This window comes from Microtus pennsylvanicus, chromosome 3 (assembly GCF_037038515.1).
Source record: "Microtus pennsylvanicus isolate mMicPen1 chromosome 3, mMicPen1.hap1, whole genome shotgun sequence".
Taxonomy (NCBI): domain Eukaryota; kingdom Metazoa; phylum Chordata; class Mammalia; order Rodentia; family Cricetidae; genus Microtus; species Microtus pennsylvanicus.
In genome coordinates this window covers 42,206,125-42,226,928 of record NC_134581.1, presented here as the reverse complement: position 1 = coordinate 42,226,928, position 20,804 = coordinate 42,206,125, and the positions used below count along the sequence as shown (strand labels likewise).

Here is a 20,804-nt window from a genome sequence, read left to right as displayed (position 1 = left end):
GTCTTCTGACACTGGAATCGCCCAAGCTTCCTTATTATTAGACATTAAAACAAAGCTTCTTCCTCCTCCTCTTCTTCTTCTTCTTCTTCTTCTTCTTCTTCTTCTTCTTCTTCTTCTTCTTCTTCTTCTTCTTCTTCTTCTTCCTCCTCCTCCTCCTCCTCCTCCTCCTCCTTCCTCCTCCTCCTCCTCCTCCTTCCTCCTCCTCCTCCCCTCCTCCTCCTCCTCCTCCTCCTCCTTCTCCTCCTCCTCTTCCTCCTTTTCCCTTCCTTTCTTCCTCCTCCTTCTGTTGACAGAGGTTTCTGTCCCACCTGGTCCTGTAGCTGTTTAGTCCCAAAGAAACACACAGAGGCCTACATTAATTATAAACTGCTTGGCCTATCAGCATTTGGGTGGTGCAGACCACCCCTAACACAGCATATACTCTTTTTGTTTTCTTTTTCTTTTTTTGGTTTTTTGAGATAGGGTTTCTCTGGGTAACCATGGCTGTCCTGGAATTTGCTCTGTAGACCAAACTGGTCTTGAACTGAGAGATGCACCGATCTCTGCCTCCCATGTGCTGGAATTACAAGCATGCAGCACCACTGCCAGACATAGCATATACTCTTGGCCCTGCTGTTCCTTGTAGCGGGCCAGCGAGTAAATTCTCTTTAGCTTTTCAAGTGTTCCAAGAGCATATGAGTGGTAGTTTGAAGAAGCTCCCAAGGACACATCCAACTCGCTGCATTGTTTTACCAAAGAACCTTTCTCTAGGTTTGAAGTAGGGGTGAGTGACTCCCTGCTGAGTTGGGGGGAGGAGATGTATGTCAGAACTGATTCTCTGGGACCATTCTCCTAAAATTCTCCATAGTTTATCTTCCTCTTGACCCTTTCATGTCCTTTACACAGATGAAGGGGTGAGACTTGTAAGGTCAGGTTCTGTAACCCTTTACAAGTCCCACAGAGAGTCTTGCACTTTGTTTTCCAATGTGGATGTAGTTGCATCCATTGTCTTGGGGCAGAGACCAAAACCTAGTCTGAAATAGTTCCATTTTAATACCCCTTTATGTACAATCATGTGAAAAATTCAGTTTGTCTTTAATCTTTATATGGAAAGTAGTTGGAGGGTTGACTAGATGGCTCAGTGTTCAAGACGCATGTTGCCAAGCTTAGCTGCTTGGCTTTGATTCATGGAACCCACACCGTGGAGGAGGGAACCAAGTCCTGTCTATGGCCCTCACACTCTGAATACTCCTGATATTGTCTGGGAACCAACTTTTACAAATTGCCCTTTGACTTCCATACAGGGAGAGAGATGGGGACAGAGAAAGGGGGAGGAGGGAGAGAGGAAGAAGCGGGGAGAGTCTCATTAGTAGAGAGACTTTTCAGTAGCCTGAGATGGTTTCAACAGTTTCTGTGCTTCCAGTCTGTAGTCTAGTCTGGCATCTGTTTTTTGGTTTTGAAGAGGGGTAGTGAACTAAGGTCTTCATCTCCTTCAATTGCCCCATTCCTACAATATACACTCTTACCATGTGCTGTTTATTCTGGGACAGGAGTCTAGATAGACTACAGAAATTGCTGAGAATATCTCCTGGATCTTTTTTTTTTCTCCCTGTTTTTGACTTAGACCTTTAGAAGATCTAATCCATACACTGTGAGTGAATGTATGTGCTTTCTTTCCATGGGAACTGTGAGTCAGCGTCCATCTGGGGAAAGAGGAGCTCAGAGGAAACCGATGAGCTAAGTGTTCTCTTGACTGGAAAGTGTCTGCTTGGAAGACTCAAGTGTCCCAGGTCAGCCCTTCCCTCCAGTGTCTGACAGAGTGAATGTGACTTCATTTGTTTAATTATACTTAGCTTGAGAACTCGTTTTGAAGTATATTAAATTCTTCTCAATTTTATGAAAATTATTAAAAGAAATTTGTATGTCCCACAAAAGATGAGGTTATTAATTACTTGTGTTTTGTCATTGTTTTTTGTTTAGTCAAGCTTAGTTTAATTTGCTAGAACTAATACAGAATAATTTGGAAATGAATTGAATTAATTCCTTTCTTAGAGTGTAAGTCAGCATGCTGAAGAGTAAATCCATCCTAAAATCTATTTTATAAAATAGTTTTCTTTCTTTCTTCCTTCCTTCCTTCCTTCCTTCCTTCCTTCCTTCCTTCCTTCCTTCCTTCCTTCCTTCCTTCCTTCTTTCCTTCCTTCCTTTCTTTCTTCCTTCCTTTCTTTCTTCTCTCTCTCTCTCTCTCTCTCTCTCTCTCTCTCTCTCTCTCTCTCTCCTCTTCCTTGTGACAGAGTGTCTTTCTGTAGCTTGCCTCTGCCTCCTGCCAGCACAAGGACAAGAATTTAGGGTGCCATTGGGGTGTCATGCTGGTCTAGTATAGTGGCAGGAATAGATTCTCCTCTAGGATCTATGACCTTCCTAGCCTTCCAGGATTTCCCTCTTGCAAAGTGGGCCTTGAGTCCAATTAGACAGCTGTGGTTCCTGCCAAGGCCTAAGAGGCATGACTGCACTTTTAGGTGTATCTTGTCATCCTGATCACTGTTGCGGTTCATAGGCATGTGATTCACAGTTGGGTAGGACTATGGATTTTCCCGCTTTGGCAGTTTGCATAGCACTATTTGGTGCTACCAAGACTAACTTGAGGAAGAGGAGGTTTTCTGATCACATTCAGCTTGACTTTTTTTTTTTTTTTTTGAATCCTGTGTCTGAAGTACATGGTGTCTCCAGCAATAGGGATTTACCTACTAGGGAGACAGCCCAGGGCAACAGCCGTAGCCTGTGTTATCTTGAGACTCTTGCACTTTCCTGACCAAGAGCTCAAAAGGATTTCTCATGTCTAGTGCAGGGCTCTTGTTAGGAGGTCTATGACTCTCAGGTGGAGCAGTGTCAACTCAAGTGTCTTAAGCTCATTTAACACACACACACACACACACACACACACACAACATTTATCTTGCTAGGTCTGCGTTACCCCACTCAGTATCATCTTCTCTCTCTCTTTCTTCTTTTGTTTATGTTTTTCAAGACAGGGTTTCTTTGTGTAACCTGAGCTGCCCTAGAACTGAATTTGTACATCAGGTTGACTTCAACTAAGAGATCTCTGTTTCCCAAGTGCTGGGATTAAAGTCATAAACCACAACATCTGGCTAATATAATCTTTTCTAGATTTATTGTTTACCTTAAATTTCATTTTCTTTAAAGCTGAATAGAATTCCACAGTGTATATAACATTTCATTCTCCATTCATCAGCTGAAGGACGTTTTAGGTTGTTGCCACTTTCTAGCTACGGTAGAGCAGGATGTCAAGTCCTTTGAGTGTATCACAAGAAGTGATGAACAGCTGGGTCTTATGGTAGATTTCTCTTTAGAGTTTTGAGACTTCACACTGATTCCCAGAGAGGCTGCACCAGTTTGCAATTCCACTAATAGCAAGCGAGGGCTTCCCATTTCCCACAACTTATAGATTCAATGCAATCCCCTAAATCTCCACAACATTCTACCCAGAAACAGAACACACACACACACACACACACACACACACACACACACACACACAATCCTAAAATTCACAGAACTACAAAAGACCCCAGATAGTCAAAGCGATTCTGAGCAAAAAGAACGATGCTGGAGGATTGCCATTCCAGATCTCAGGATATATGTTTTCAGTATGTTGACACTGTCATATAGCTGGGACAGGGACCATCTGGCCTCCACGTTTAAAGTGTTTAGTGTCTGGCCTGTCTGATTCTTTACCAGAAAAAAAAATATGTGGATCCCTGTGTTAGACCATCAGAAGTACCTAGTACACATACTTTGTTTTTTGTGATTATATATGGTACAAATGGTATATATGGTACAAATTGTCAAAGTTGTTATTAACTTTAGCTGTTTCAGTCTTTTCTACCATTTCCCTTTTGTTACAAGGCCTTCCTGTGCAACCCAGACTGGCCTGGAATTCTTTTATTGCCTAGGCTGGTCTACTTCAAACTTGTGATTACTCTATCTCAGCCCCGCAGTGGTGAGGTTTCAGTTGTGTGTCACCGTGCTTGGCTCTCTTCTTCCACTTTTGAATATCTATTTTGTAAAAGAGTTTTACGAAAATAACTAAACTCGTTGAAAAAATTGATCTAGCTTCTTGACTATCCAATGGACAATATGTTGGAAAATTCATTTCCCCCAGATCCTTTGGTCAGTAGAATAATTTATTTTGCCACTTGTAAACACCTTGGGAAAATGTGTGACATAAAGTGCATTTATGAAATGATTTCTTCGTTTACTATCATGATTAAAGGGATAAAAGAGGGAAGGACTTGGCTTCTTTTTCTTCAGCTTCCTTTGGCATGGCTTCTTCCTATCTGTGGCACTGGTTCCCTGGAAACTGAGAACACAGTCATGGTTCCTTTTCTGTTGCTTGCCTCCTCAAGGCAGCCCAACTCTTTACAGGAAAAAGTTATTTTAAGATCTCAGAAGAGATACTGTCTGATAACTGGGGCTCCTCAAGAACTGTGGCAAGCCGGGCGGTGGTGGCGCACGCCTTTAATCCCAGCACTCGGGAGGCAGAGGCAGGCGGATCTCTGTGAGTTCGAGGCCAGCCTGGTCTACAAGAGCTAGTTCCAGGACAGGAACCAAAAGCTACAGAGAAACCCTGTCTCGAAAAAAAAAAAAAAAAGAACTGTGGCAATTGGCCTGGGGACAAGAGTCAAGTAGGTCATGTTTATACATGCATTCATTCAACAGACATCAACAGCATGCTAAACTGGCTGCTGTGCCCCAAGGATTTCAGTTTCTTGAAGAGGGTGGAGCACAGCCAATGATTATGCATATTATGTTAAACAGGGCACAGGATGCTGTAGGAGAGAAGGGGCATGCTGAATGACTGGGGTGTGGGGGGGGTGTTGACAGGGAAGAAGCTCCATTCGGATAAACAAACCCAGGACATTTGGGAGAACATAACAGCAAGGGGATTTGAACCTGAATCTCTCAGCTGAGACTGGGGCTAGAGGTAATGATTTAGGAGCCATTACTATAGAAACAACAGTTAAAAAAAAAGGAAAACAAAAACTACAGAACTCATGTGTTGTTTTTCATGTACTAGTTAATGTTTGTGGGATAGGATTAACTCAACAGAGAACATCTCATTCCCCATGCTAACTAACGTTTAAATTTAAACCTTTAAAGATTTATATGATGTATAAAATGTCCTACCTGTTTATAGGCATGTGTACCAAGAACATGTCTGGTGCCCTTGGAAGTCAGTAGAGGACACTGGAACTGGTGGAACCAGAGTTATAGGTGGTTGTGAGCCTCCATGTGGGTGCTGGGAATTGAATCCAGGTCCTCTGGAAGAACAAGTGTTCCAAAAGCTGAGCCCCTCTTCCCCCCAGGCTTATTTGTCTTGGCCTCAGTAGTAAAGAAACTATTCTAAAGACTAGAATTGTTCATCAGCAAATGGGGCAACATAGCTGAATTACTGAAAAGAGACTACTTCTCTGGATCCTATTCAGTGACCCACCGCCCCCTTGTAGCAAGCCACCAGTCAGCTCTTCTGTGTGCCAGACTGCAACAAAAGAAGTGACTTTCCCCATGTAGTAGCCCTCCCTGTAGGTCAGGCTGGTCTCGAACTCAAGAGATCTACCTGCTTCTTTCTCCTGAACACTGGGACTAAAATGTGCACCACCATGTCTGGTTCATTTCTACTTTTGTTTTTTTTTCGAGACAGGGTTTCTCTGTAGCTTTGGAGCCTGTCCTGGAACTAGCTCTTGTAGACCAGGCTGGCCTCGAACTCACAGAGATCCACCTGCCTCTGCCTCCTGAGTGCTGGGATTAAAGGTGTGTGCCACCACCGCCCAACTGTCATTTCTACTTTTTTAAATTGGGTATCTCTCTGTTGTCTGAGCTTGCAATTTGTTTTTAACGCTACATAGGGCTCTGTGCGCAGATTTGTATCAATTCTACTGTGATCTTAGAGTCCTGTAGTATAGGAGCTTAGTGGTGGTATTGGAGGAAATTTTTGAAAAATGGAGTTCTCTCTAGTTATCCGCTATGTAAGCTCTAATAAACTCATTTTATGAGGGCTGGAGAGATGGCTCAGCGGTTAAGAGCATTTGACAGGGTTCAACTCACAACTGGCTGTGACTCAAAGATCTGACACCTTTACACAGACATACATGCAGGCAACACTGATAAAATATAACAAATAAATTATTAAATATTTATTTATTAAATAAATTATTAAAATGATAAACTGATTTTACTCATCATGACCTTGTTTGGGGCAGTTTGTGGCCTGTTGTTGCCATATCAGTTTGGTGACAGATGTTAATTTTATATCTTCCTGGATAAGTTAGGCAACAAATACCTTCTTGATTTTATTTTTGAAGATAACAAAGTATAGTGAATTAGAATCATGCAGCTTATAATATTTCTATATATGACATGCCAACAATTGAAGTAGGGATCATCAAGATGGAGATTCTTAAGGCTGATCCAAATAGCACATATTTTTAGGATGGGTAAATATCTATATCTATATATTTTAAAAAGATTTGTTTCAAATTATGTCACTATGCATGTGTGTATGTGTGCACCCATCTGTACATGTAGAAGGAGGTATGCATATGTGAGTGTGCAGTTTCCCACAGAGGCCAGAAGAGGGCATCAGAAGTGAAGCTACAATTACAGGAGATTGTGAGTCACCTGACTATAGATACAGAAAACAAACAAGTCCTTTGGGAGAGCAGTAAATGATCTTAAACACTGAGCCATCTCTCCACCCCCTATTTAGTGTAACCTTTAAATGATGATAAACTTTAAACAGCTCTATTCCTTTCAGCATTGGCAATTAAGCCCCAGAGATTGATAAGTCCTTTTCATGTCCTCTGCCACTGATCTACATTCCAGACCTAGACAGCTATTTTGTCAGCATGTGAAGATTTGTTTTATATTTTGAAGTGAACTGTATCTTTTCTTAAGGTTAAATAAAATGAACTAGGTGTGGGTCTATGGGAGGCTGAGGCAGGAGGATTATCATTAATTATAGCTTAACCTGAACTACATAACCTGTTCCAGGTTGTCCTAGGCGAGAGAGAGAGAGAGAGAGAGAGAGAGAGAGAGAGAGAGAGAGAGAGAGAGAGAGAGAGGAGAGGAGAAAGACCATGCCTCAAAATATTCTTAACACAGATGCTTTAGATTAGCTGTGATTTCTCGGGAAGCTACTCTTGTATCATCGCTGCTCTGTTTGCTGTGATAAGCACAGAAGGATCAGCTTTAGAGCGCAGGTTCCCAGTCAAATCACGTAGCTCTCTGACCGTGGCTTTTGCTATTCAGACTGCATAGTTAGTATTGTAAGTTAGAAAATGATATAATAGGAGATCTGTTTTCTTGTGAATCTTGGAAAAGAGATTAATTAATGAATCTGTTAAAGTAGGGTAGGACGTATTGATTTAAATGTTACAGTAGAAAATAATTCAAGGAGTTAGAAGATAGGATATGCTGGTTCTTAATAACTTGCCTTCTTGATTATTTGTATTTTAATTGTGAGTAATTCCATTTTTCCCATGTTTTTTAAAAAAGTCACGTCCAAAACAAACTTTAAGTTATTTTTTTTGTTAAATTGAAATGTATTATCATGACTTCATAAATTTATGAACTCTTTAACTTAATTTTTGTTTTGTAAATGATGTAAGTCAGATTAAACAGTTTGTTTAAATGACTTATAATTAGGGAGGTAACTTTTTTATGTGAACAAATTGGGAGGAAAAACTCTGTTTCACAAGCTTGGTACTGAAGTTGCCTAAAAATAAATTTCTACAGATTAAGATGAATTGTTTTGATCTTTAAACTGTTATATGTAATTCAAAAATTATTTTCTAAACATTTTATATACATAAGAGAACAAAATAAACTAACTCTCATTTGGTTTTTATCTTGTTTTCCCAATAGGACCAGCAGTATTACCAGTCATTCGAGGTCTCGGAATACGGTAAGAGTTCCTCAATGTATTTTGAAGGAAGAAAACACTTTCTATAGAGATGAGAAATTTTCATGAGACATGCTACTTAAAATAAAAATTTCAATAAAGTTAAAACTTTAGTATTCCTTGTAGGATCAAATATACATTTCTTTGTAAATGTTCTGAAATTTTTTTTATAAAGAAAAGAGTAGGTAAAGTATCTAACATTCCAAAGTCAGTTTTTTCTTATGACAGTTTTTCTTTCTCTGTTTTTATTTTTTCTCTTTTGTTTTTTGAGATTTATTTATTTTTATTTTATGTGTAGAAATGTTTTGTCTTTATGTATGTCTGTGTACCACATAGGTGCAGAGCCTGTGGAAGCCAGAGAGGCTGTTGGATCCCCTTGGAACTGGAATACAGATGGTTGTTAGCCATCGCGTGGGGATGCTTGGGATAAAAATCTGGGTCCTCTGGAAGAGTAATCAGTGCTCTTAACTGCTGAGCCACCTCTCCAGACTGCTTTTTTAAAATTAATTAATTAATTAATTATTTATTAAAGATTTCTGTCTCTTCCCTGCCACCGCCTCCCATATCCCTTCCCCTCCCCCAATCAACTCCCCCCTCTCTCATCGGGTTCCCTGCCCTGTGGGGAGTTTAAGGACCTCCCACCTCCTTCCAGGTCTAGTAAGGTGAGCATCCAAACTGCCTAGGCTCCCACAAAGCCAGATTGCTTTTTTTTTTTAAATTTTTTATTTTTTTCTGTAGTACTGTTTGGAACTTGCTTTACAGATTAGGCTAGCCTCAAATGAGTGGCTATTGTCTCATCTCCCAAGTACCTGACTCCCCCCATCCTGCTGTACTTATAAGATAGTAAAACTTTTTGATTCTTTGAAAACTGGACATTGGAGTTGGGGACATGGTTCAGTTGAGAGCATGGGCAACGCTTGGGTTCAGTTCCTAGCACCACAAAAAACATAATTACCAGTTTGACGTGGGTCATTTTCTATATCTTGATTTGGTCAACACGGTGGAGACAGGGCTTTTAACTCAGGAAGGTCATCTTCTTGCAGACTCCAGATTGCATTATATTTTTTTTCCCTTTGGTTTTTCTTTTTTTCTTTTTTTAATTTATTTATTTATTAAGGATTTCTGCCTCCTCCCCGCAACCGCCTCCCATTTCCCTCCCCCTCCCCCGATCACGTCTCCCTCCCTCATCTGCTCTAAGAGCAATAAGGGTTCCCTGACCTGTGGGAAGCCCAAGGACCGCCCACCTCTATCCAGGTCTCCTAAGGTGAGCATCCAAACTGCCTAGGCTCCCCCAAAGCCAGTACGTGCAGTAGGATCAAAAACCCACTGCGATTGTTCTTGAGTTCTCAGTATTCCTCATTGTCCTCTATGTTCAGCTAGTCCAGATTTGTCCCATGCTTTTTCAGACCCAGGCCAGCTGGCCTTGGTGAGTTCCCGATAGAACATCCCCATTGTCTCAGTGTGTGGGTGCACCCCTCGTGGTCCTGAGTTCCTTGCTCGTGCTCCGTCTCTTTCTGCTCCTGCTTTGGACCTTGAGATTTCTTCCAGATTGCATTATAAGCACACAGATCAAAGTAGTGGATTCAGCTGTTTTATTCAGTGGCCAGAGAGGAGGTAGACATGAGACAAAGTCCAGGGCCTCCCTAATAGCTGATACATTAAATAGTGGCTTTGAGTTTGTAGGTGAACCTTTTAACCTTGGTTACATAACAGTTAATGGTCACTCTTAATTTAGGCAAAGGAATTCTGAGACATAGGTTGTTACATTTTCGTGCCTCCAGATCCTCTGTTTCCCATGGTATTGTCACATCCGTATGTCATGGCCTGGAACAGGGACCAGCAAAGTATTTTCCTGTAATGGAACTAAAAGTAGCATTTCAGTCTCTGTAGGCCTTGGGTAATTGTTATAATTGCTCATCTTTGCCTCTGTAGAATGCAGCAGATACAGAGAATACATGTAAATGCTGCTGCCATGTATTAAACTTATACATCACCACATATTTATTTTTTGATTTTTTTCCAACCAATTAATAAAATTAGTAAAATCTACTCTTAGCTTACGCCAGCCATACTGTTCTGACCCCTGATCTGGGACTGTGTGTGTCACCCAAAGTCCTTACCATATACAGGTGTATAGTCCTTGACATGTATCTGGTCCCAATATATGTGTTATATATGTAAAATCCATATCAGATTTCTAAGACTTCATGTAAGAAAAAGAAAGTTGATTAATAATAAATTTTAAGTTTTGCCTAAATAGTAAAACAAGATTTTAGACTAAGGAAATGAACAAGCAGCCTGTGCCAACAGTAGAGTACTTTATTTAAAATAATATTAATTGTAAAACATTTTATGGCAGGCATAGAGATGGTTCAATGGTTAAAAATGCTTCTTGTCTTGTAGAGGGACAAGGTTGGGTTCCCGGAACCCACACGATGGCTCACAATCACCCGTAACTTCCAGTTCCAGGGAAGCCAGGGTCCTCTCCTCTCCACAGGCTCCTCCTGCACACGCGTAGTGCACACGCATACACTCTGGCGCTCACACGTGCAGGCAAAATGGATAAGTAAATAAACAGTCAATAAATGTAAAGCAATCAAGCAAAAGCCATTTCATTATTATATAAAGTTGACCTAGTAAGTATTTCTAATTTTGAATTACATAAAGGGCTTTTAAATTTAATTTAACAGTGTGTGTGAATGAATCCAAGTTCCAGAAATACCAATTATCAACTAGTTAGAACAACTCTTTATATGGTTGAACTGAAGATGCTAGTAAAACAATCAAGAAATTGCTCTTCTTTTCCAGTGTTACCGAAGTTCGAAGTTACCTTGCAGACCCCATTGTATTGTTCTTTGAACGCTAAGAAATTAAGTGGAACCGTCACAGCAAAGTAAGTTGCATCTTTCTTTTGGAGTGGCTCTAAACTGTTGTCAAACAGCATGGCAGAAAGCTCTGTACACAAGCTGGGCAGTGGTGGCGCACACCTTTAATCCCAGCACTCGGGAGGCAGAGGCAGGCAGATCTCCATGAGTTCAAGGCCAGCCTGGTCTACAGAGCTAGTTCCAGGCAGGCTCCAAAGCTACACATAGAAACCCTGTCTCAAAAAACCACAATAAATAAATAAATAAATAAAAGCTCTGTACTCACTTAAGAATGTTAGCGCAAGGTTTTGCTTTTTAAAGAGACCTTAATACACAGTAAGCAAATGCCTGCAATACTTTATTTAGCCCAGACATCTCCAAGTCTTTGCATCCATAACTCTGCTTCAAGTTGCCACTCTTAAAATGTTTCCCAAGGACTAGTGACGAAGGGGCTTATAGCATGCATTGTCAGGTTTCTGAAACCTTGTGTATTTAGGGGCTGGGGAGATGTCTTAGAACGGGAAAAAAATTCTTAACCATGGAGTCATTTCTGTAGACATGGCTTTAGATTTAAACCAGAATTAAAAGAAAATAAATTGTGTTTAAGCATATATTAAGTTATTATTTTAAAATACTCTGAGCTCTCATATGATATGACCATTTTAAAATATAACATCCTGGCATTCTGGCTCTGCCTGTACTGACACAGAGCACGTCAGATGCCGAGGCCTCGGGTGAGTGATTTTGGCACTGTGGTTCCCAGCCAGGTCCCTACTAATATCGCTGCTTTTGTTTGGAAGGATGGTATATTTGACGGTGGATTTTTTTTTCCTTCCTCATCATTTGGAAGCTTCTGTATTTGCTTTGGAGTTTGCTCACAGGAGAGATTATTTCGGTATCTAACTAACAGATTCAGGAAACATGAATTTACCATTTCAATTCATAAAATGCAAAACAAAAAGCCCAGTGTTTTTAAATAGAGATTGGAGGAACCCAGCAAACACATTTTAAAAAGATTTTCTGGCTGTAAAGTGATTTATTGAAGATTGCCTTTCTTTTACATGAAGAATGGTCTCTACTACGAGAGGGAATAATTAAGGGAATTAAGACTGTGAAGTGGCAGGCAGTGAATTTGACACAAGAAGATGAGTTTGAAGTGATGGTTAAAAATATTATTTAAAGTTTCCTTGCAAAAAAACTTGTCAAGTTTTTTGGTAGCTATATATGTGTTCATTTGGTACTCTATAGTCTAAGATCTGATAATCCCTTTCTGGTGAGTCCTGGGACATGTGACAATTAGCTATAATGATTATAACTTCAACTAACATTTAAACAGTTTTACAGACTGTGAAGTTTGTAGACATGCAGGTGGTGGCCAGCCCAGTGCTGTAAGATTTTTCATAGTCTTTAGAGCTCACTGTGCTTTTCAGTAATTCTGGCGCTTCTTCCATGTCCTCTAAGTGGGAGAAGACGATGGACAGACATCGCTTGAACTGATTATAGATGCTCTAGTTCTGAGTTCCATTTGGAGAACTAATCTGAAGAATCACCATTTGCCAAGAACATTCCTCGTTCTTAGTGTTTTCCTTGCTGTTTTATGTTTGCATGAGACGGCGGGTTGAGAAGTAGCCCAGCCCAGCCTTGAATTTGTCCTGTCTCAGCTTTCTGACTGCTGGAATTACAGTGCTAATGTGACTGACTTGGGCCATTTTTTTTTAATTGTAGGAGAGGTGTGTTTTTAATGTAATTCTTTTCTGTTGAATTAAATTGCTAGTGTCTGCTTATTGAAAGTGATATTTTTGCTGTCTTCCTCTGACACCAACACGTTGAAAATGTAATAATATAACATTTTTTTTTAAAAATTGTTTTCCAGGTATACATATGGGAAGCCGGTGAAGGGACATGTAACACTTACATTTTTATCTTTATCTGTTTGGAGAGAGAAGAAAAATATCACAAAAATCTTTGAGGTAACTTTTGCAGATATTTTTCTCTTTTACAACGGAGATATTTTAATCTTGATTAAAAAATAGAACTTGGCTGGTTGTGGTGGCGCACACCTGTTATCTCCACCCTTGAGGTGGAGGAGGGGGAGCAGTAGTTCTAGACCAGCCTCTGCCTCTAGCAAAGCAGACCAGCTGTCAGACTCTGTCTCACAAGTAAAAATGAGCAAACAACAGAGATTAATTATAGGAACCACAGGAAAATGTAGCCCTTATTGAAAGATTACACCCATTTTCAACATAATGCATGATAGATGGAATAATTATGAATTAGATCATAGTATGGAAAATTTAACTTTTTTTCCCTAAAAATAAAGTTTTGTACAGAATTACCAAAATGAGACCCTAAGAAAAGACTTGAACTTTCTAACACTGGACTAGCGGACAAAGTGGGGCGCGACTCTCGAATGTGACTCAGCTTGAGTTTTATTTCTAGAGTTTAAATTCCTAAAGCGAAAAGTAAACTGGAATTTTTAAACAAAACAGATAAATGGATTCGCCAACTTCTCTTTCTCTGATAAAGAGATGAAGGAGGTTCTGGATTTCTCGGATGAGCACTCTGTGCACATGGACATGGTCATCCCTGGGCCCATAGAGATTGTAGCTACCGTGACGGAATCGCTCACAGGTTTGTGGCCACGACGACGATAAAATCCTGTGCTGTCTGTTAGCTGTCCGCTGTGCTAGCTCTCTCATCGCTTCTAGGGAGGCTATTTAGTGTTGAAAGCTTTAACGTGTAGAGTGTTTCATAAGAAAAACACACAGGAGGCCTACATTTTCAGCAGACTGGCTTCTTCTCTCTTTTCTCCTTTGCCGCTCACTCCAAAATGTCACCTGTTCCTAGACAGTTTGTTATTTTAAGAACATAAAAGTTAATTGTTTGGAACCTATTATTACTAGTTTAACAGATTGTTTGATTGACCCAACAAACAAAAGGTATTTGGTCTGTATTTGGTGTACAAACTACTGAGGCAGACTATCCTGCTAGCATTCTGAGCTTCTCTTGGACCATGCTCAGTCATGGAAGTAGGCTTATGTGTCCTGGTATCGTCAGCTCCTCCAGTAAGATGCTTAGGCAGACACAAGCCTTTGGTGACATACTGCTTTTACATTCTAAATGGTGCAATCCTCAATACAGGTATCTCAAGAAATGCAAGTACCAATGTGTTTTTCAAGCAACATGATTACATCATTGAGTTTTTTGATTATGCGACTGTCTTGAAGCCATCTCTCAACTTCACAGCCTCTGTAAGTGGGTGTATTTATTACCTAAGCATGAGTCTCAGTGAAATGAAACCATGGGAAATCATGTGCTCAGTGTCTTTAAAACTAAGCCAAAAGGAGGTTTCTTACCTTTCCTCTTTAGATATATGAACACGGAGAAAGGAAAAGAATAAGGAGCCAAAGGGGACACAGACTTGGGGTCATAGTTAGGGACCCAGTAAGCCATGTTTACCTTGAGAAACTAATTAAGGCAGACAAATTAGTGGTGAAAAACAAACAAAAGGAGATCTATTCGCTGAGGTCAGAGTGGGATGAGGTACAAAGAGACCCAGCGACCTCATCCCTACAAGTCCATCTTTGGAGTCATGGACCCAAGGCTGGAGTCGAGGCCAGAGCTGGCATAGCTAAGCAGTCAGAAGGCATGGCAAGGCACGGTCCCACCAACCGATGGCCCATCTTGTCTCTCCTGTAAGGTACCTAACAGACTGGAACTTTAGGAGAAAGGTTTCCCCTCTGGCTGATCCAGGCCTTTCTCATCTCGCAGCATGAGAGTTCTGGGGAAATTCTAATGTCGTATGTTTCATATTTTTGTTATCTGATAACCAAAGGGCAGGATACAAGTGTCTTTTTCAAGTATCTTCACTCTTGTCAGGCCAATGACAATAGAGCATAAAGAGACATGAAGCAAGGGTCTTGGAAGGGAAGGAAACCATGTGAGTAAGGGGCAGTGACCATGGTGTCAGAGGCTTCCTGGAGAAGGGTTACCGAACATGGATTGGGGTGCCTCCAATAACTGTAACACTGTGGGTTTAGCGTTGAGGAATAGCACAGATGGAAACTACATTCAACTAGGCTCAACTCTTTTGCTATCCCTGTTGCCTGTCTTAAAATATTTTGTTTTAACCATTAGGTGAAGGTCAGCCGCTCTGATGGCAATGAACTAACTCATGAAGAAAGAAGAGATCCTTTAATCCTAGTAGTGACCCAGAGGGAAAACACCAACATCTGGAGAAGGTGGAGCGATGGAGAGCAGGACACGGCTAACATCAGCATCATAAATTATACCATCCCCCAAGATGGAATCTGTAAGATTGAATTCCCGATCCTGCACAACTCCACTGAGCTGCAACTGCAGGTGCCGTGTCTTCCCATGCCTCAAGCAGCGACGTTATTGTCATTGTCATTTTGTGGGAGACAGCTTCTCAGAGTCCAGAGGGCAGGAAGTGGACACATGTCTGCTTTAGACAGAGAAAGGCTTAGATGTCATTTACTGTAGTAAGAGCTGCGGGCCTCTTCCCACAGCCTGGCTCCTGGCCGCCTGGCTAGCTTATACCCCGAAATAACAACACACAAACTGTGTTCATTTAAACACTGCCTGGCCCATTTCTATTAATGTGTGTAGCACCAAGGTGCGCTTACTGGGAAGATTCTAGCCTACGTCCATCCTGGGTCAGAGCTTCATCGCAACTGCCCGGGAGAGGGGAGCATGGCGTCTGAGATCACTTCCTCTTCCTCCCAGCATTCTGTTCTGTTTACTCCACCCACCTATGTTCTAATCTACCAGGGCCAAGCAGTTTCTTTATTAATTAACCAATGACCTTCCTCCATCAATTTACCACAGTGGCTAAGATCTACTTTAGATTTTTCTTTGTAATTTCATTTTAAGGACCACGGAAAAATATAGCAATGCAAAGATTCCATTGGAGAAGCTCCCCAAACCCACCCTCATCTTGGTTGAGTTCCAGTTATTTGAAATCACCTTTCCTGAGCTTTCTCTCCTAGCATGGCTTGTCTGGGAATGCCCCATAATTCTCGTGACCTGCCCAAGTCAGAGCCCTAACTGGGTAGGGAGCAGCCCTGTTGGAAGTGCTTTCTTTGTGCTGTTCTTCATTGAGATAGGGTCCTACTATACAGCCCAGCCTGGCAGGGGCTCACTGTGCAGTCTGGACTGCCCTCAAACCCGTGATCCTCCTGCCTTCCCCTCATGAGTGTGCCCCACCACTTCTGGCTGGTTTTTGACTCTTTGTTTTGGTGGGTCAAACAGGGTTGATGTTTCTTGCTTCTGTCTGAGCATTGTGTGGAAAGGAAGGGGTCCATTTTCTGTTCAATTCCCTCTTCTGCCTGCATTTCTTAACAAGACGACCTTGCTTCCAAAGTCAATGAGGGCTATACTTCTGGGCTATGAGCGCAAAGACCTTCCTCTCTTCCTCCCTTTGTCCCTTCCTCCCTTCCTTTTTTCTTTCTTTCTTTTTCTTTTTTTGGTTTCAAGACAGGGTTTCCATGTGTAGCCTTGGCTGTCTGGGAACTCACTCTGTAGACCAGGGTGGCTTTGAACTCACAGAGATTCACCTGCCTCCGCCTCTGCAGTGCTGGGATTAAAGGTGTTAGACTTTAATTAGACTACTAATGTCTGGTGAATGTATTTCTGCCTGAAAGCAAAACTGAAAGTGATTTCATGTCCATACTTACTCAACAGATCACATTCTTTCTCAGGCTACTGCAGCTGAACATTTATAGCTTTGTTTCTGTTGCTGCAGGCTTCTTTCCTTGATAGTGTAGGCAATATGGCGGTTCGCGGCATGTTCACCTCTCCCAGCCGGACCTACATCCAGCTTAAAACCAGAGAGGAACATGTAAAGGTAATGCTTAGGACTCACTTGATAATCACAGCATGATTTGATGGCCTTTTAATTAGGGCATGCATATTAATTTGTATTTCTTTTCTAGGTGGGATCACCTTTTGAATTGGTGGTTAGTGGCAACAAACCTTTCAAAGGATTAAGCTATATGGTAATTTCTTTATTTTAAGGTTTTATTTATTTATTATTATGTGTATGTATGCATGCTGTCTCATTTGTGTCATGGCATGTTTATGGAGGCCAGAAACACTTTGGAGAGTCCGTTCTTTCCTTCTGCCAGGAGTTCTGAAGCTCATGTTGCCAGCACCTTCAGTCACTGAAGGCTGGTAATTTCTCACAAACACGAGCTGTAACAGAACCATCTCGAGCATTGTTGCCTCATGTCCTCACCAGACGTGCTAAAACTGTTACAGATTAGTTTGCTCTTCTTATTGTATGATCACTTTTCTTTCTTCAACTACATCTACATTTTCATTTAAAGTAGATAGCTAAATTTTGCACCAAGTATAAAATGTACATTTCTAGTATATAGGCAACATCGATCCATTGTGGAAAATTGTGAAATATAAGAAAGAAAATAAAACTTGCCATCATGGCCTTGTAGTTTTGGTAGTCGAGCCTTCCCATTAGATCTCTGTATTCCTTTCCATTAAATAATAGTTTTCAACACAAAGAGATGGTCAGTGCACGTGAGTGCTGTCTCAGAAATGTCACTGAGTTGACATACCTAATCCAGTGCTGGAATGGAGAGATGGCTCAGTGGTTAAGAGTATGAACTGCCTTACAAAAGACCTGAGGTCAATGCTGAGCACACACATTGGGCAGCTCACAACTGTCTACAGCTTCAGCTCCAGGGCGTGTGTGGCATCTGACCTCTCTGGGCACCTGTACTTATGCACACAAACCCCGATGCAAAAACAGAATGATTAGCAGGCATAATTTAAAAAGCACTTTAAAAATATTAATGGAATGTATTACATGAAGAAAAAACACTTGTCTCAATAGACTCAGAAAAAGTTTTGACATCCACACTTTTACGGTAAAAATATTCAATACTGTTTTACTGGTGAGAATTTACTCAACTTGACAAAGGGCAATAATAATAAAAGTTACTGCTGATACTTAAGAAAGACATGGCCAGTGAAGGGCTAGATAAATCAGTTACCTTAGTTAATTAATGAATAAATACAATGTATGATAGTTGTTATACATTGTATGCATTGTATACATATATTGAAATGTTGCATTGTATTCCATAAACCTTTGCAGATATTATGTATCAGTTGAAAATTAAAAATGTAAAAAATTGAAAATTAAAGATAACATTTGTAAAAGATGACATGTTACTGCAATCTGGTGTTTTCTTAATGTTACCATTTTCCTTTTTTAACTCATATATATGTTTTTATCAGCTATTATTTATTCTTCATTGATTCATTGCTGGTCTTAACAGTTACAATATCTACTTTCTGTTGAAATTTAACTCCCATCTCAAAACTGATCATGTAGATTTTCGCATGTAAAAAGATTAAAAGGTTGTGAAGATAATTTAAGAATTTGTATAATTAGATTATTATAAACACAACCTCAGTTGAAATACGATAATCTTTAGCAAATAGTTGCCCTCTCTTCTTCTTTTTTATTTTTAGGTAGTGTCAAAGGGACAGCTGGTGGCTGTGGGCAAACAAAATTCGAGAACTTTCTTTTTAACACCAGAAGCTTCCTGGGCTCCCAAGGCCTGCATAATTGTGTATTATGTTGCAGATGATGGGGAAATTATAAACGATGTTCTGAAAATCCCTGTTCAGTTTGCTTTTACAAATAAGGTAAGATTTAGGGTGGCAATGTTTAAAACTTGATTTTAGTGTAGTCTGAGAAACACAGTATTTCCTTGCAAGTGTATCAGTCATCCATGCTGTCTGGAAACTTGTTCTCCCTATACTCAGAAGACATGTATCTTCATAGTAAGCCCCGCAGTTATTATTGGTCAGCGGTGCTTCCTGGCTTTAAGACTTTAGCTTAAAGTCATCAAAGTCATTTCGGTACTTTTTAACCAGTTGAGTCAATTTTGCTCTGGCCTGGAACTCCAGCAGCAACACAGACTGGCTATGGTGTTGACCTTGGTGTGACCGTGAGGTGGGTGTGAGGAGGGAGCAGGGCGTCAGGGTTGTGTGTGGAGGCAGCGCTGGGTTCTGGATTATCTCCATCAGCTGTAAGCTAAGGAGGACAGGCTGTCAGTGAGCTCAGTGCTTTGCCTCTGGAGGTCTGTGTGGTCCCCTGTGCACTAGTCCTGGGATACTTAGCCTGAGGAGCTAGCTCGTGCAGGACCGCCTCAGCCCCAGTTCTGACAAGAAACACAGCGCAATCATCTCACAGACTCGGGAATGTGCCGTTGTTCTCACTGAACACTTCTGCCTTGGTCTTCCTAAGTGGAAGAATCAGTTTCAGGGTCATGATTTGTAGAGCACAGCTCTCTTAATAGTTTCTTTAAAAAATGCAAAACGTTGAGAAGTAGCATCAATTAGTCACACTTGCTTTCATTTAAAACAGTCTGTATTAACTTTTTGGATGCCAGAGAGTGAATCTAGGGCCTTGTGCATGCTAGCTCATGTGCTAGTGTGAGCCTCACCCCAGCCCCGAGTAACCAACCCTACCCTTTTTAAAACTATAATATAAACTATTTTTTATTTTATGAAAAGTATTTTAAAGAAGTAGCAATCTATTTTCTTGATTTCAGGCAAAAATATTCACTTTATAATAATCACCTAAAACAAGTGAATTTTAGAAAGGCGTTATGGAGGCTTACATCAGGATACACACCTCTATGGGTGGTATGAAGCTAAGAACAGCGTGGAAGATTACCACCGAGGAAGACAGAGCATATTAAAGGATATTTTTTAAGAAATGTTTTTGGACAAATGAAATAGAAAAATTGAATTTCATTTTCAAAGAGATCCTTTCTTTGGTTTTTTAGATAATAATGATCATGTTTTCAGTCGAAAAGGAAATGCCCCAGTTAGGGGCCACACCTGGGAGGAAGCCAGCATATAGTTCAGCGACTTAGAGGGAACGTCATGGTTGGGCAATGTAATCAAGGGCACAGTTTGATGTTAGGGCTGAGCTAGGTGACACGGAGGTTCTCAGTAGGAACGGGACTTTGCCTCATGATGGTGTTGGCAGAAGGGTGCTTGTCAGTTCCTGGCTGCCCAGCTAGCTTAGACCCGAAATAATCACACAGAAACTGTATTAATTAAATCACTGCTTGGCCCATTAGCTCTAGCTTTTTATTCGCTGTTATATTAATTCAACCCATTTCTATTAATCTGTATATCACCACGTAGCTGTGGCTTCCTAGGTAAAGTTCCCAGCATCTATCTCCGGTGGTTCCATGGCTTCTCTCTGACTCCACCCTTCTTTCTCCCAGCATACAGCCTAGACTTCCCCACCTAGTTCTGTTTTTCCCTGCCATAGCACAAAACAGTCCTTTATTCATTTAACCAATAAAAACAACATGTAGATAGAAGGACCTCCCACACCGTGATGGAGTCATGATCTTTTTGAAGTATGAGTTGGACCATCCTTTGAGGAACATACAGACGAAGTTCAAGAAGCCCTGGAGTCAGAATAGAGGAGTCTGCTGAGGGTCTGGTCTGACCATGCCTTTCCTGGAAGGAACTTTTCTTCACTTACACTGTAGAGAGTTCTGTGAGGTTCCAGAGAGCTGTTTTGGCACTCATTTCTAAGTAAAGATCTTAGGGACCTACGCTAGTTTTCCTCTTTCCTGTCTCTTCCTTCCGAGGGTGGCCTTCTGCACAGATGTTATAGACTGCTGTCCTGCATTCAGCATTAGCTGAGGACTGAGAAATAGAAAATGGAAAAAGGAAAAAGAAGCCAAGTGGAGAGTTGAAGGATAATTGGTGCTTATACCACAAGGAGATGTTTCATGGATTGCAAATATCTGGGAGTTTTTTTGTTTTGTTTTGTTTTCGAGATAGGGTTTCTCTGTGGCTTTGGAGTCTGTCCTAGAGCTAGCTCTTGTAGACCAGGCTGGCCTCGAACTCACAAAGATCCTCCTGCCTCTGCCTCCTGAGTGCTGGGATTAAAGGCATGTGCCACC

General features: G+C 40.9%; 1 protein-coding gene across 1 annotated transcript in view; it reads left to right on the top strand.

Moving 5' to 3' along the window:
• Positions 1-20,804, top strand: part of Cd109 (CD109 molecule) — a 112,542-nt gene that overhangs the window by 41,878 nt on the left and 49,860 nt on the right. Inside the window, exons 6-14 of the mRNA XM_075965138.1 lie at positions 7,921-7,960; positions 10,766-10,850; positions 12,695-12,791; positions 13,311-13,452; positions 13,963-14,072; positions 14,959-15,183; positions 16,586-16,687; positions 16,776-16,838; positions 18,337-18,513. Coding sequence (XP_075821253.1) covers positions 7,921-7,960; positions 10,766-10,850; positions 12,695-12,791; positions 13,311-13,452; positions 13,963-14,072; positions 14,959-15,183; positions 16,586-16,687; positions 16,776-16,838; positions 18,337-18,513 — 1,041 coding nt within the window. The remainder of the gene's footprint in view (positions 1-7,920; positions 7,961-10,765; positions 10,851-12,694; positions 12,792-13,310; positions 13,453-13,962; positions 14,073-14,958; positions 15,184-16,585; positions 16,688-16,775; positions 16,839-18,336; positions 18,514-20,804) is intronic.